This window comes from Pseudochaenichthys georgianus, chromosome 1 (genome assembly GCF_902827115.2).
Source record: "Pseudochaenichthys georgianus chromosome 1, fPseGeo1.2, whole genome shotgun sequence".
NCBI classification, from domain to species: domain Eukaryota; kingdom Metazoa; phylum Chordata; class Actinopteri; order Perciformes; family Channichthyidae; genus Pseudochaenichthys; species Pseudochaenichthys georgianus.
The window spans coordinates 29,854,784-29,870,180 of NC_047503.1; the positions used below are offsets into that span (position 1 = coordinate 29,854,784).

Here is a 15,397-nt window from a genome sequence, read left to right on the forward strand (position 1 = left end):
CGGTTGGTATTCCTCAGATCCAGTGGAATCTCCAATAAAGTATATTACCAATTTCTCCTTGGTTTCCTCGAGTGCTGCATTTGGGTTCTCCTTAAGATTGTGACAAAAAAGTTCAAATTCTGTAAATTGCCACCAAGCACTGCCCTCAAAAAGAAAATTAAATGTATTACATGTCATGCAGTCTTAACCCTTATGTTGTGTTCGGGTCTCCCGTGACCCGTTTCAAGTTAAAATGATATAATAACTACGCTTTAGTTTTTTTTATCGGAACAAGGCTTCATGATATCCTCCACAACGGCTACTGTATATAAACACTACAAAACTGATTTTGACAATTGAGCCAAGTTTGAAGGTCTCTAAAAAAAAAAAGTGTATAATTTGATGTTAGGGTTCGGGGGAGACCCAGCCGAATTGGTTTTGGGTGACTGGGTCAAATTTGGCCCAGATTCATTCAATCAAGATTCATCTTTGAACTTTAGACATTTGAGTGTTTTGGACTGAGATAAATCATGGTTCAAAATTGACCCGCGAACACCATGAACAGCTTTCGAACACAACACAAGGGTTAAGAGTAATAACAAATACATGATGATAAAACATTTATATTGAAAGTCTGCACAGCTGCTTCAGTTTCAGGGTTCTGGTGTTGTTCTTGGTGCTCCGTCACACTGCATCACTCACTGGGACACCTGAACGGAGGCTACTATCATTGTTACTTACACATTGGCATTAACTACTATTGATCTGAAAGCATTCCTGGAAACATACATGTATACAGTGATACCCAAATGCTATAAATAATGCAATAACACTGATATATTTGTACACTTTATCTCTCACATAAGTGGACAAATGTAATGTAAGCCCATAGATCTCTTGCGTCCCTTACATACAGTGCATTGTAAAAAATGAATGAATTATTTCCGTTAAGTGAAACAAGAATGGCATATAACACAGGAAACATTATGTATTTTCTCTGAGTTACTGGAACTAGTCTTTCGAACAATAGTTTTATAGTTAATGTAGAAATTGACTACATTTACATATGTCATATTGTGTGTACTTCTTAAGAGCCAGGGTTGAACACTGGAGGAGTCTTATATCTTTTCTTCAGTGTCATTCACTACACATCCCTACTAATCAATGTAATTTATAATATGCCAGTGACAAAGCCTCTATAAAATAATATATAAATAATAAGGCTTTATCTCAGCTCATCCCATATTTTTTTCTACCTAGGCAAGAACAGAAATACTTAATTTTGTCCATGACTCTGTATAATTACTTTAAGAAACATACGATATTGGAGACTGATGATCTCTTTTTACATCAAACAATATGTTACTGTATTTTCCGGTAAACACCTGAAGTGAGAGAGAACCAAAAAACAGTACAACTAGTTTTTCGAACTTTCTATAATTGCACAATACAGGAATACACAGTCAGGTTCATTCACTTGTACTGTGTTGCAATACTGGACATTCTTGATGCAAGTTGAACTATAAAAATGGAGAGCCCATCTAAACCAGCTCCACTCTTGGTGAGAGCTAACAACAGAGCCACTGATCGAAAGCAAAGTTCTCTAAATCATCGCAGAATCTGTATAATTGCAACATGTATGCTTTGTTGGCCAGTGTTCTCCTCTGCTTGCTGTCCGTGAGCCAATCAGCTCCTATGGTCTGTGAAAGACTGGTCCATCCTTTGGGTCAGCTGGATCCTCATCATTTTGAGGGAGGATGGGCTCTAGTAGCAGGAAGTCTCAACCACGCACCATCCATGGAGGCCCTGAAGCTGAGAGACAGCATCACTATGTTCTTCTCCAACTCAGGGTGAAGCTCCCAATTTCTCTTACACACAAATCAACCGCTTTGGTGATCAATGCCAGTACCTACGCTACAACATCACTGTCGAGGGCAGCGCCTTCACCTTCAATGTGGAGAATCGCTTCAACCTCACCGGGGACTTCCTCTATACTTCCTGTCCAGACTGTGTCGTTATGCGGTGGATTGTGCAGTCAAGTAAGAGGAGATCTATGGACATGTATCTGCTGAGCAGGAGGAGGGAGGTGGAGCAGAAGGAATTGGAGGAGTTCAGGCATCAGCTGAACTGTTATGGGCTGCCTACACCTGTTGTGATGGATCCAACTAAGGAGTCCTGTCCAGACCAACCTGAGAGCGAACCAACAGCAGCAACAGAAGCTCGGGTTGAAGAGAAAACTGAGGAACAAAAGGCCTGAGGGACTTTGGCACATTTGTTCATGATATTCTGTCACGCAGTATAGGAATTAAGTATGACTGAATTGCTTGGTGCTTTGTTAAGATTGAATATTTCCACATATATTTATTTTGATATTAGGGCTTGTAGATCAATAAAATAAGTACATATTTATTTGGCATGGAGATATTTCATCCAAATCAATTTCTTGAATGCAACGCATGACATGATGAATCTCACTTTCTATTCATACCTGTGTTTTCATTTAGCAAATGTAATGCAGCAGACAGAACAATCTGCTTTCTTTCTTTAAATATGTGGACATTGTTTTTATATAAGTATTTTTCTCAAAATGTTCTGTCATGATTTAAAAATAATAAAAAAACATGTTCAAATACTAATGCTGAATACTTGTACAATCTGTTAATAAATAAATAAATATAAATGAACATATCAGTGTGCTGTAAAATACATCTTAAACTAAACTCTTTATGTTATTCATTCAGAAATGTAATGTAACGAAACTACAGAATAAATTACAGTTTCCCCCCGGGATATAAGAGGACAACATTACATGCTGGAATTATATAATCACTTCTTATCCCTCTGGGACATTCCTCACTCACTTGCATGCTGCAATAATTACTGTGATACTTGCTAATTGGATTAGTACTATACATTTTCAAATCCACAACAATAGGGTAAGCCTCTAGCACTTGTGTTAGTGCATGCACACGTGCCCATTCAGTGCTAGTGGATGTTTGCTGTGTGAGCATGGTATGCAAATGTAGGCGTGCATGATTGGTGTACTGAAGGTGTTACTGTGGACAGGGGAGGAGAGACAGGCAGCAGGGCGGTGGATATGTTAGCAATAACATTCATTCTGTGGTGATTAAACAACAGTGACCTGAAACAAGACAACTGTGCTTACTCAGAAATGAGTGTCTGTCTGGAGGGCATCTTCAAAGCGTTTTGTTACCAGGTATGTGCAAGTGTATATTATAGTTTTCTGTATTCTAATTGTTTGGTTCAACTTGAAGTTACTGGACACCTGCCTCAATTATATGCCAATCAAGGGAGAAATTACCTTTGAAAACAACTGCGTAACATAAATGATTCTAAGAGCCAAGCCTGCAGAGACTGGATTTTCCTGCTGTTTGAAATGAGCATATCACTATGTCAGCAACCATTAGACAGCAGAAGATTTTTAATTAGGGAGGAAGTTGGCTGCATCTATGAAAATCATTTGCATTTTTGTCAAATGCCCTCATGTTAAACTTCGTTAGGACACTGCTGACCACAGAAAGTAGAGCACGTTTATTTGTAAGGCCATCACAGATGTATTTGTAATGATGATCATGATTTAATTGTTCTTTTCATAAAGTGAGCTCCTTTGCAGGTAATGAGCAAAACATAAGTCTGTTGCATAATGGAATTTTAATCCAAAAAGGTCAGTAACCTCTCTAACCCAAAAAGAGAGTTGGAGAACATTAGGTTATATTCTGCCAGTTTTCTCCGAGCGTTTTGGAACACAAAACAGAACAGCATGTCATATTAGAAATAATGCCCTGAGTTTATTGAATCTAATCTACAAACTGCAAGGGAAATATCTCATTAGGGCTTGCCAGAGTTTACAACAAGAGTATCAAATTGGATTACCATACCTTAATATCAATAAGGGGATTGTTTCACTACTGTAGCATTGCAGGATGATCATATTAAACATTTAAGCTTGCTTGTTTTTAGCAGGATTTTCATCTGAATCAGCAGTGGTGGGTGAATATCAAACTGTTTAAGCAGAGATTTGCAATAGATTTCAGTGTTCGATGGCCCCTCTCCCTGTGACAAAACACTAGTTTTGCCTCACCATTTCATGAAACTTCACCTTCAACTCTCATTCAATGAGTAACATATTATGCATCTTTAATGAATTGCATGACCGGTGTTAACATGTGGTATAGCCCATCTTATTTACCCAGGTTACTGAATATAACAAAGTCTTCTCCTGTTATTTTCTGGCGATCACAAAACACAGTCAATGATTGAGTCTCAGACACAGTGATGACTTTGTGGGAATGCCAACTCTCCCCTCCCACTCACATCCCTTGAAAAAACAGCCAGACAGGAGCCAGACAGGAGCCAGACACATTTCATAATGGGTACTGATTTAAACAATGACCAATTCTGAATCTATTATACGTTGTTTCTTCATCCTGTAGACTATAGGACATTAAACAAAAACATTTTACAATAGCAAATATAAGAAAACAGCCCAGAAAAAGTTATGTGAATGTGGTGAGTGGTTCCCCCATCCAACCATTGTTTGGTTGTGTAAACAGTGTCTGTCATGACTCACTGCCCTCATCCTAATTTACCCACATTAGGCCCCCACTTGTTCTGGTTCTTGTTCTGCTTTGGTGCCTACATGCTCTGCCAGCATTGTAATAGTGTTCCACATTTGTCTAACCATGTCAAGATAGTCCTTGTTTTCTGTACATGAAGGGTGAGCTGTACTGCAAGACTCTATCTAACTGTGTGTGTGTGTGTGTGTGTGTGTGTGTGTGTGTGTGTGTGTGTGTGTGTGTGTGTGTGTGTGTGTGTGTGTGTGTGTGTGTGTGTGTGTGTGTGTGTGTGTGTGGTGTGTGTGTGTGTGTGTGTGTGTGTGTGGTGTGTGTGTGTGTGTGTGTGTGTGTGTGTGTGTGTGTGTGTGTGTGTGGTGTGTGTGTGTGTGTGTGTGTGTGTGTGTGTGTGTGTGTGTGTGTGTGTGTGTGTGTGTGTGTGTGTGTGTGTGATTAAAGAAAGGTGTGTTCAGCAGAAAACGTTATACGATGCACAGTGGAGTAACTTCCAAAAAGAGGAACAGTTATTAAGAGTCTGCTTGTCGTCAACCGAGCTCTGCCATTAAAATATAGGACACCATGGTACTACACATCAACTAATTGCTCTAATCCTGCACTAACTGGTATGCAGTAAACAATGATTTGCACACAAACGGATGAAAAATTAAAAAAAAAAAAAACATAAAGGGTCCTAGTTAGGTTACCACAAGCACTAGATCAAATGAAAAGCAATTTTTGAAATTATTCTTTGTTTATTTCGTATATTCAACATTTATATTTAAACGTGAGGTTTGTTGTCCTAGCTGCAGTGCTGTAACACAGGATGAAGGCGGATTAAAAGCTCTTGGCATTTAATTTCTTTTCCACAGTAAATGTCACAGTAAATACAGTGCGATGATTCATTCACTTGGTAAATTCAGAAATGTATTTAATCTGTGATGAAATAATGCGGTATAAAATAGTGTTGGTTGGTAATCTCGGATAATCACTATGTTATTCCCCCTTTTCCTCTGTGTGTTTCTCTGCTTTCCCTCAGTGACTGGCTGGAGGCCGAACATTCGGATTGCTCTAAACGGTTTTACATCAGCAGACTTGTCACCATGGCAACAAAGCCATTGGCTTGGCAGGATCAGGGTCCTCTCAACACACTAGAGGAGGGGGTCAATGAGTTCTGGGCGCAAGGTGTAGCAGGTGCAACCAAAAGCTCACTGCAAGATAAAGAGGCTCCCAGGGCAGAACCTGAAGAGGACATAAACGTCCAGGAGCTTGGAGCTCGATGCTCGCCTAACGACACAGCTGATGCAACTGAATCAGAAAACCAGGAATTAACAAGAATGTGTGTGTGCACCCCCAGGGAGACACAAGAGATGGTGACAGAATTAGAACAAGCTGCCCAACTTTCAGAAGCATTACAGGCTCAAGAGGAATCGGAGAAGTCTACTGATCCATGTGAGGATGCTTTCCCGCCTCCTCCAGCCTTTATTAGTGCTCCATCAACAGAGGACTGCTTTGAGAAAAAGAGCTTTTCTAGCCTAGAGGGGGAGGTGGCTGCGTGGATCAGTGATGCTGAGATCATATCAGACCCAATAGAAAACCCTCTGTCTCCTGATAGACAGATTAGTCCAGAAGCGCCTCCTCTTCTCCCTGAGCCGGTAAATAGAGAAACAGATTCATCATCTGAGGAGATGACAGGAGATAATATGAGAACAGAGGGAAATAGCTCACAGCTGAACGTCTTACAGGATAGTTTCAACAGTGAACCAGATAATATGTCAAGGGTTTCCGCTGCAGCAATAAATTCAACTGTTCATCATTCTCCCTCTGATAGAAACAACTCAGATGATGAGTGCTCTGCTCCTATTGCTGATAAAAGCAAGGAAAAAAAGGAAGTGAGCATAGATATTATGTCTTGTCAACAGCAATCAAGATCCAAGTCTTTCGAGGCCTCATATTCTGCCTTTGAACAAGACCCAACCTCCTCTACAGTTCACTCTGTCAAACATCAGGAGGAGCTGTTGTCCCAGAGTCCAAGTCAACCTGCCCCCAGGGGAGAAAACCAGGAAGCGGCACAACAGGTGCACGGCCAGAGCTCCTCACCTTTGTCAACTGTTGCCATGGAGCTGTGTAAATGGGGCGGGGCAGCTTCTCAAGGCCCTGGTTGTTTGGTAGCTGTGAGAGAAAGGCACAGTGGGGCGGGGGAAAGCACAGAGGGAGAGAGCAAGCAAACAGGTGGAGAGGGAGGGCAGAGAGAAAGGGGACTTGAAAGGAACAGGTTGCTTGAGCAGCAACACGGTGGAGGACTGTTAACAAAAACACACCGAGCACAAGAGGTTAAGCCAGGAAAACACAGCTTTGTGTATTCTAAACACACCAGGATGGAGAGTGACTCGTATGATGACAGCCAGAGTGACAGTGGGGTTTCAGCTGACTTCTCACCATGCAGCACTTTGGAGGGCAACACCACCATCTCTCCAGCAGCGGCACCCAAAGAGACTCCCATTGAGAGGGAGATCCGACGGGCTATAGAGCGTGAACACAGCCTGAGAAGGTCCAGAGGGCTACCAAATCCACCTACAGTACCAGAGTATGTAGAGATCCCTCTGAGGAAAACTGTTCTCTGTCAGTCTATCACTCTAAACTCTGAGAGGTGTCAAGGCAAAGACAGGCAGTTTGCAGGCAAGAAGATGCAGCAAGAGATCCACGAGGAGACCCAGAGGGAGCAGGATCTGGTGAAGCTTGGAACAGTTCCAGGTTTCTATGACAAAGGCACGGTACGCCAACTCAAAGAGAGAAAACAACTTTTTGAGGCCTTTCAGAAGCCGGATGACTCAACTCTAAGTCTGTCAGCCAGGAGTCAGGCCATGTCCTGGTCCTCTGTCAGTGACATTTCAACCCTGGAGGACCAGGAGGACATCTCATCACAGGCGTCCACCATAAGAGGCTCACATGTGGAGAGGATTCACACACAGAGTCAAAACCTAACAAAAGGGGGGGGCACTCCGCGAGGAGCGGGCTATTCTGAGGGGAAAGGCTGTCAGGTTATTATCCTGGAGAACAATCTGAGTGTCCCAGCGCTGAAGCTCTACCACACCAAGCCAGAGGCACAGCCCGTCACTGTCGTCGACTCTGGAAGATCTAACTTCACATCGTCCAGAACAGGAGGCCATGATGGGATTAAAGTGAGAGAGCACGAAAAGGAGGAGGTAGAAGATGAGGGGGCACCCAAGGAGAACCCCTTTTTCAAGCTGCGCTCCTCAACAAATTTGGTTAAAGTAGAGAAGGATATCCGGGAGGGTCAAGAGAGGGAGAAGGAGCTTCACAAGCAGAGGACCAGCCTGTATGGGGGCACAGAGGGCCCAATGGTAGCGGAGGGAGGTGGGGGGCCAGTCATTGCTGCAGAAGGAAAGACTCCCACGTTATCTTCTTCTTCACTGAATGGACTGGCTGTTCCCGAATTACCCGTCTCATCATCCAGACAGGGAACGAGACCCACGGCAGGTTAGTGTAGTGTGTGTATGGGATGATTGATTCTGCCCATAAGCCCACTCAAACAATATGTGTGTATCCTTTTTGTGTGGGTATGAGGGTATTTTCTTTTATATCTGTGCTGAGGTGATGAAAACCCCCTGAACCAGCTCCGCAAGCACGTTATTTCATTTTTCTCATGGTCAGTGGAAAACCTCAAAACAGCTTTCCAAATCATTGTTAGCCGTTATGAGCGATAATTTTGCACTGGAGACCATAAGCTGCCGGACAAGAAAATACGATTCTGTTACTCCACAATAAAGCATCTAGTCTGTCAAATTAATTGCGAAAGCTGCGGTGAAGAAAAGTCCTGAGTCATATCTCGACACTTTATTGTGTCAGCTAGAGAGGAGCACTTTGAAAAAGTCCAATTTTGGGAGAAAAAGTGCATAGAACTTGCTTTTTCTTAGTCATTATGGTAGAGTCAGTGTAGGGACAACAAAAGCACATTTGAAATAGAGTGCTGCCAATTCAGCGTGCTGAGAAGACAAGTTTCCTCTTGCAATTTCAACTTTGCTGCCATTGTCTGCATGTGTTACACAGATTCCCTAACAGGGTTACTTGTACCGAAAGGGGATACTTCTGCTGTATGTATTCATACATATGTATATATTATTAGATTAAACAAATAAGGCAACATAGTCACGTGTAACACCAGAACCAGCAAGTAGAGAGGTCAAATGGTAAATGGTTGAAAGTAATGAATGAATAGCTTCTGCTCTAAGTGTACTAGAATGCTAACTTGAGCATGCTGTCCTAATCATTTAATAACAATATGAGCTTTTGTATAATTATATATAATAGTGTTAAGCAACGCCCAGTTTTAAGTTAAGCCAAATAACTCATTTGGTTGTTTCACAGGGCTGTGAGAAACTTCAGACAACAGACTGCTGGACAGTATGTTAGTGTTTTGTTGGCAGGGATGGTTGCCATTCGTGTTTTCTTTTAGGCTGCATTTTAATGAAAGTGTCGCCCGTCATCGTTGGTGCAACAACTGCGTGACAAACCCATCAGGGTGTGCTACAGGCCCTGAATGACCATGACTCAGTGTTGGGAAATGAACAATCATATATTGTATAGACAATTCATTATTTTCATATTCTTTCATGACCTTCAAACAAAGGTCTTTCCCTAAATTCCCTTTGTGTTCCTCTCCTTTCATTTCACTGTGCTGCCACACCACGTTTACTCTTAATTTGATTCAAAGAGGCTTTATTGTTTAGCACAGACAAAGTCACAGGAACACTTTTTCCTCTTTGGTGCCTTGCTTTTCCTGCCCTCACCCACTTAATATTCTTTCTTTCTCTTGCAGCACGCCAGTCAGTTGGCAGGTTAGGCATGTGGCCCCCGCCCCAGTCTGAAGAGGAGAAGATTAACCGGCCAGAGGTGAGTCACCTTAGCCGCTCATTTCTATTGCAATAAAGTTTATACATTAACATTGCCTTTATACTACTGCTTGGTATGACACTACAGTAAGTATTGGACCATGTAGAAATAAGACCGGGCCTCATTAGGTATTATTTTCTATATACAGTACATTCGAAATGCCAACCCTACCTATCCGGTACTCTTGGTATTGGACATGCAAACGTAGGCAAAACATCTTCCTAGGTCTTCCTTGAATGCAGTTAAAAGGATATCGCGTTCCTTCTTCTTTAACTGAGAGTTCATATATGAATTGCACTTGCTTTGGGGGGTTCAGGGAGTTGCTGGGGATATGAACGTATGCTTAAAACTGAACTGGATTGTAAAAGGTTTAATGAAGAAAGGCGTTTGGGAAGACGTCAGCAGCAAATATGGGCCACAGACATCTGATAACATACTGAACACACAGTAAGGAGCTTATCTGTATAGATAAGGGAAGAAGGAAAACACACTTGGGACAGACAGGGAGCGAGAGAAGGAGTGTGTGTGTGTGTGTGCGTGTGTGTGTGTGTGTGTGTGTGTGTGTGTGTGTGTGTGTGTGTGTGTGTGTGTGTGTGTGTGTGTGTGTGTGTGTGTGTGTGTGTGTGTGTGTGTGTGTGTGTGTGTGTGTGTGTGTGTGTGTGTGTGTGTGTGTGTGTGTGTGTGTGTGTGTGTGTGTGTGTGTGTGTGTGTGTGTGTGTGTGTGTGTGTGTGTGTGTGTGTGTGTGTGTGTGTGTGTGTGTGTGTGTGTGTGTGTTGTGTGCAGTCAATACCGGAGAAAGTAGAAAGTAAATAGACAATCCCACTGATTTTCGGTACCTGCCTTGTGGGTCTTGCATCTCTTTGAAACTGTGCTATCTCTGATTTGAGTCGAGTAATTCTCCTTCAATTCAGTTTGGCATTGATATGCTGGTTTGACGGTGGCATTAGCAACGTTTTGCTCTGTTTCCTCTCTCCGCCTCATGCCTCTCTCTTCTCCTCTCTCTCTGCTGGTTGGTTATCTGCTCTCTGCACAGACCTGGTTTCTGATTAAAGTTCAGGAATACACGGGGGATTGCAGGGGAAATGGCCTCAGTTGTTGACTGACTCTTACTGTAGCAAACACGGCCTTGGATCACAGTTGCATTAACCTCCCTCTGACATGCAGAGCTAATGATGCTCATCCAAAGAGGAAATATACTCACCCATGTCCGTTTATCTTGTATGCTCCTTTTCCCCAGTGTTGGCTCACTGGTCCTGTCTCCTGCTACAACACATCTGATGTTTCTACTCTTTAATTCTTTCTCTTCTCCCTCTTTTATGCAGCATTTTATCTCCCTCTTTTTAACCTTGCATTCACTAATAACTCCTGCTTTCACATCTTTTTACCCAGGTCCTCCAGGGTTCCCTGACCCCCAGACAGAAGACTTCTCTGGTGCAGCGCTGGGAGTCCGGTCTAGTCAACGGACACAACACAGAGGATGACTGAGGAGACGTTTCTAGAGTGATCTGAAAGAGTTAGGTTACATGAAACCTGTAGTTTTTTAAGTGGAGGGCTGAAGGAGATAAGAAGGAAAGCAGGGAGGAAAATTGGAGCAGTGATGAAGGGGAGGAAAGACAGAATGTGAATCCAAAAGAGGTCAGGGATTGAGGCTACGAAGGGGGTCAGGAGGATTGGGACCAAGGTAAAGGATTGCTTCTGGACTAAAAACCCTGAAGAGTCCTCCATCAAGAAGGAGAGAAAAAGAAGGAGGAGGGCCACCTATTAGTGGATAAGCACTTGGCCTGTTTCCTGTGCTGGAAAACTCTAAGACTAATGAATGTTTAAAGGCAACAAATAATAATGACTTTGCACCGGGGGAAAGAAAAATGTAAGTTTAGTAAGAATGAAGTTCTTTATCATTGGAACCTTCTTGTAATAATAAGGAGTTGTGATGTATTGATGAAAATAGATTAAGTGGGGCTGTTTGTAGCTAGAAAAGCAATGTGTCATCCCCAGTTGTATGCCTTCAATTATGTTTTATCCTGAGTTATATTACACCTGAATTATCAAATAGAATCCCATACAAAAGACATGCAATAAATCCTGTAGATCAATGTGTTTAGTTTATAATGAGGTTGTGTCAGAGGTCATTCATTATAGAGTCTATACTTAGCAACAAGTCTAACACAAAAATATACTAAGAGAAAGAATTTCAGCATTATTGTTTTTAAGCACTTTGTTGAGGTTTTCCTTATGTGGTTACTCAGTGCATAGAAAACTGATCTGAATTTGTTAACCATTGGTAAACCTTGAATGACTACTTATGTTCTTATGTTTCTTGCATCACTAAGAGCTATATTATAGTGAAATTAAGCACCTTTCTGTAACAGTGTAATGCTGATCTGGATTTGAGAGCTGAAGGATTTTAATACACATCTAATGCTTAAGAAATAGTTGCTCTGTTGTTTTTTCAAATGATGCAGGAAAAAAGTATTTTGGAATGAAACTTGATTCACACAATAACGAGTGTCTCTTTTATTTTACTTCACTATTTTTGTATCGGACTGAGGCATACATGATGTAAAAGTAATACTTTTAAGGATAGTTTTCTAAATCATGCACCAAACCAGCCTAACACTAAACTATTAAAGGCAGTCTGAATTGCACAATGGAGCCAGCGCGGTGCAGTTCTGTCAGGGCACAGACACTTTGAGATGGCCACAACATAACCGCCACTGATCCTCTGAACATCCAATTGCTCTATGTTTTTGATTTTGGGTCCCTTTACACATTCCATGGTCATAGAGAAAATGTGTCGCCATGGATACAGCTTTGAAGAAGGTGGAGGCTTTGCTAAAATGAAGCAGCATACAGTATGCCACAGTGGACCTTTGTGTGTGTGAGATCAGCAGACCACGCTTTACTGACCTCCCAATCTCCTGTGAATAATTCATCACCTCATTCTGACTGGAGCCCAGTGAGATTGCCAGTACATATTATTATGGTGGAGCTGCAGCAATTTAAGTGCTCAAAATTATTAATAAGCTTCATTCCTCACTAGGCAACTTCCCTCACATCACCACACTTCCAGGTCCAATGGCACATTACCAAAAGTCTTGGTAGGAGAGTAAGTGATTTAGGAGCCTGACAACATATGGAAATGAAGTATAGCAAACAAACTACACTCCATAGACTAAAAGCTTGTCACTGAAGGGAAGTGTCATACCAAACAGTGTAGTTACTTGGAGTAATGTCAGATTCTAAGATGAAAGATTCATTTTTATGCAAGGGCAATCAAATATGGCAACCTATCCAGGTGGGTCAAACTGCACATTCCACATTATCTCTCTGATATCCATCTAATCTGATCTGGCTGCTTTTCAGATGTGGTTACCAATAAACGAAACCCACACACCTGTCTATTGCCTGCTCATATCAAAACTCATTTCCTCAATATTTCACAATCACCACCTTCCAAAGTCCTGCTGGCAGGAAGTCATTGAAGCAGCATCTTGTTGGTGTCTTAAGGATTAGCCGCTGCTCTTGTAATGCCTCTTTGTCTAGGGGACAAAAGTATAAGAGGGAGTGCACGGTATGAGAGTGTGTGTGTGTGTGTGTGTGTGTGTGTGTGTGTGTGTGTGTGTGTGTGTGTGTGTGTGTGTGTGTGTGTGTGTGTGTGTGTGTGTGTGTGTGTGTGTGTGTGTGTGTGTGTGTGTGTGTGTGTGTGTGTGTGTGTGTGTGTGTGTGTGTGTGTGTGTGTGTGTGTGTGTGTGTGTGTGCGCGTGTGTGTGTGTGTGTGTGTGTGTGTGTGTGTGTGTGTGTGTGTGTGTGTGTGTGTGTGTGTGTGTGTGTGTGTGTGTGTGTGTGTGTGTGTGTGTGTGTGTGTGTGTGTGTGTGTGTGTGTGTGTGTGTGTGTGTGTGTGTGTGTGTGTGTGTGTGTGTGTGCACTGTCATCAGACAACAAAAGAAAGTCAGCGATTGTTATTTTGATGTCCTCACATATGGGCCTTTTGCATTTTATAATGCTTCATGTGGGTGTGACTATTTGATGCTGTGAGAGAAGGGTAAATCAAATGGCAGAGCTGAGTCAAAAAGCAAATGTCATGCATTGTGTGTTTAACTTTATGGAGAGGAGGAGAGGACCTATTTATTGTAACAGTCGTTCACTGCCGACATACATTTCCATTACGTGTATGTATTTTTAAAAACAAATGTTTCCTTTAAACAAGTAGAAAGAATGTGTTTCTCTCAAATCAGTTCTCACATTAACAAACAAAATGACACATTAGGAGAAAATATTGGCAGTTATTAATTTGTTTGCATTATTGTGCTTGGCAGTGAGTAAGTGAAGAGTGTTGAAGGGGGAAAGATAGTTGTGATCAAGTTTCACGCTTTGTTAAACATACAACACTCAATATATTTTGCTCTTGAAATAAGATTATCTTCTACAAGGCTGTCTGCTTAATAGTATCGAATGTTCCTGAAAAGCCAATGAAGAAGGCTTTCAAATCGACAGCAGTCAAGGCCTTGAGCTAATGTGTCAGAGGAGTGCAAGAAAATGGACAAAGCAACAGACTTTACAGTACTTGTCCAAATCTATGACGATAATCACATGAGAAGGTTGTGCCACTTTAATCAATACATTAGAAAGTGTATTGCAAAAGATCAAAATCAATTATAAACCCAAACTTGTTGACAATCTTTCAACAATTTTCAGATTTCGGCACACACTTTCATGTTCAGTTTCTGCATACACACTTTAGGCTATTACATTGGAGACACAGCATGGGGTGGGATCAAAGAGCAATTACCATGACTTTCAGGGTTGCCAGTGTCATCTGATATAAACCTGACTCATGGCTCACATTATGCACACAGGGTGAGGCTGTCACAAGCCAGTGAACTGTGGGTACAAATTAAGGTGCCACTTGAATTCATCACATGGCTCAAGCCTCTTATCGTTATTATGCCTCTTATACAAACAAATCAGCCGAACGTCATTATCTGAAGCTGAATATCTTCACTGTGTGAGCATCAGCTCACATGTGAATGCACACAGGAAGAGTGACTCAGACATGGCAAATGAAGCTGACTTTAACATTTATGAAATGATTTACATCCTCAACTTTCATCTTGTCTGTGTCTATAAAAGAGAAATGAATACATACATTCCCCCGTGCATTACTGCGACTGTGCTGTGAAAGGCCAGTGATATGTAATAAAACTCAGTACTAACACAGAGTCTGCTTTTTGCTGCTTTCTGAAGTACAATGACAGCCCTTCTCTGCAGAATTATTATCCGCCATAAAACCATACAAACATGTGAGAGGCGTCTCTCCCTCCTGAGTCCTTTTACTGTTTTACTTTCGCTACGTATTGAAGTCTCAGCACATTCACTTAGAATGTACCAATACACTGTAGATATAAAGACAGCCATAATGTCCTTAAGTTTGTCCCCTCACAATGTAGTAAAGAGTAAAGCTCAGCACAAATCTCCGCTTGTTACATTGTGTAGATATTCCCATATATATCAAAGTCACATTGTTCCACTCAACCTTGGACCTTTTCTCATTATAAGGAGAACAACTTGATGAATAACATTCCTCGTGTTGTGCCTTTTGTGTTTTTTTGTTTTACTTTTAATTATATCTAAATGGTGCCCTCTGCAGAATACTTAGCACAACTACAGCAGGACAATTTGGGAAAGAGTTGTTGGTTGTCGTTTTCTTCACAATCTTAACACACTGTGTCGCATGAGTATGCAAGCTTTCTTACCAACATGCATACAGTCTAAGGTCCTGATGCAGGAACTAGATTGTAGGGATGTCCCGTTATCAGATTTTAACAAGACTATTATCTATTCAATGTGTTTAAAGAGGCGGGTAATTAACTACATACAATGTTTTCATTTTTACATATTAGATATCAGAGCTATAGTCATTTGCAAAACTGT

General features: G+C 41.6%; 1 protein-coding gene and 1 pseudogene across 1 annotated transcript; both read left to right on the forward strand.

Annotated features, from left to right (window-relative positions):
• The first annotated feature begins 1,532 nt into the window (after positions 1–1,532).
• Positions 1,533–2,615, forward strand: LOC139433814 (uncharacterized; annotated as a pseudogene).
• Positions 2,616–2,703: 88 nt separating this feature from the next.
• Positions 2,704–12,072, forward strand: misp3 (MISP family member 3). The gene is made up of 4 exons (XM_034082637.2): positions 2,704–3,196; positions 5,590–8,051; positions 9,391–9,464; positions 10,855–12,072. The coding sequence occupies exons 2-4, from the start codon at positions 5,654–5,656 to the stop codon at positions 10,948–10,950; spliced, it is 2,568 nt and encodes an 855-aa protein (XP_033938528.1). The 5' UTR covers positions 2,704–3,196; positions 5,590–5,653; the 3' UTR covers positions 10,951–12,072.
• Positions 12,073–15,397: the final 3,325 nt, after the last annotated feature.

Bases quoted from the DNA above. Each gene is read 5' to 3' on its own strand.
- misp3 (XM_034082637.2), top strand. From the start codon at position 5,654: ATGGCAACAAAGCCATTGGCTTGGCAGGATCAGGGTCCTCTCAACACA. The intron at 8,052-9,390 runs GTTAGTGTAGTG...TTTCTCTTGCAG, and splicing joins GGGAACGAGACCCACGGCAG to CACGCCAGTCAGTTGGCAGG. The intron at 9,465-10,854 runs GTGAGTCACCTT...CTTTTTACCCAG, and splicing joins AGAAGATTAACCGGCCAGAG to GTCCTCCAGGGTTCCCTGAC.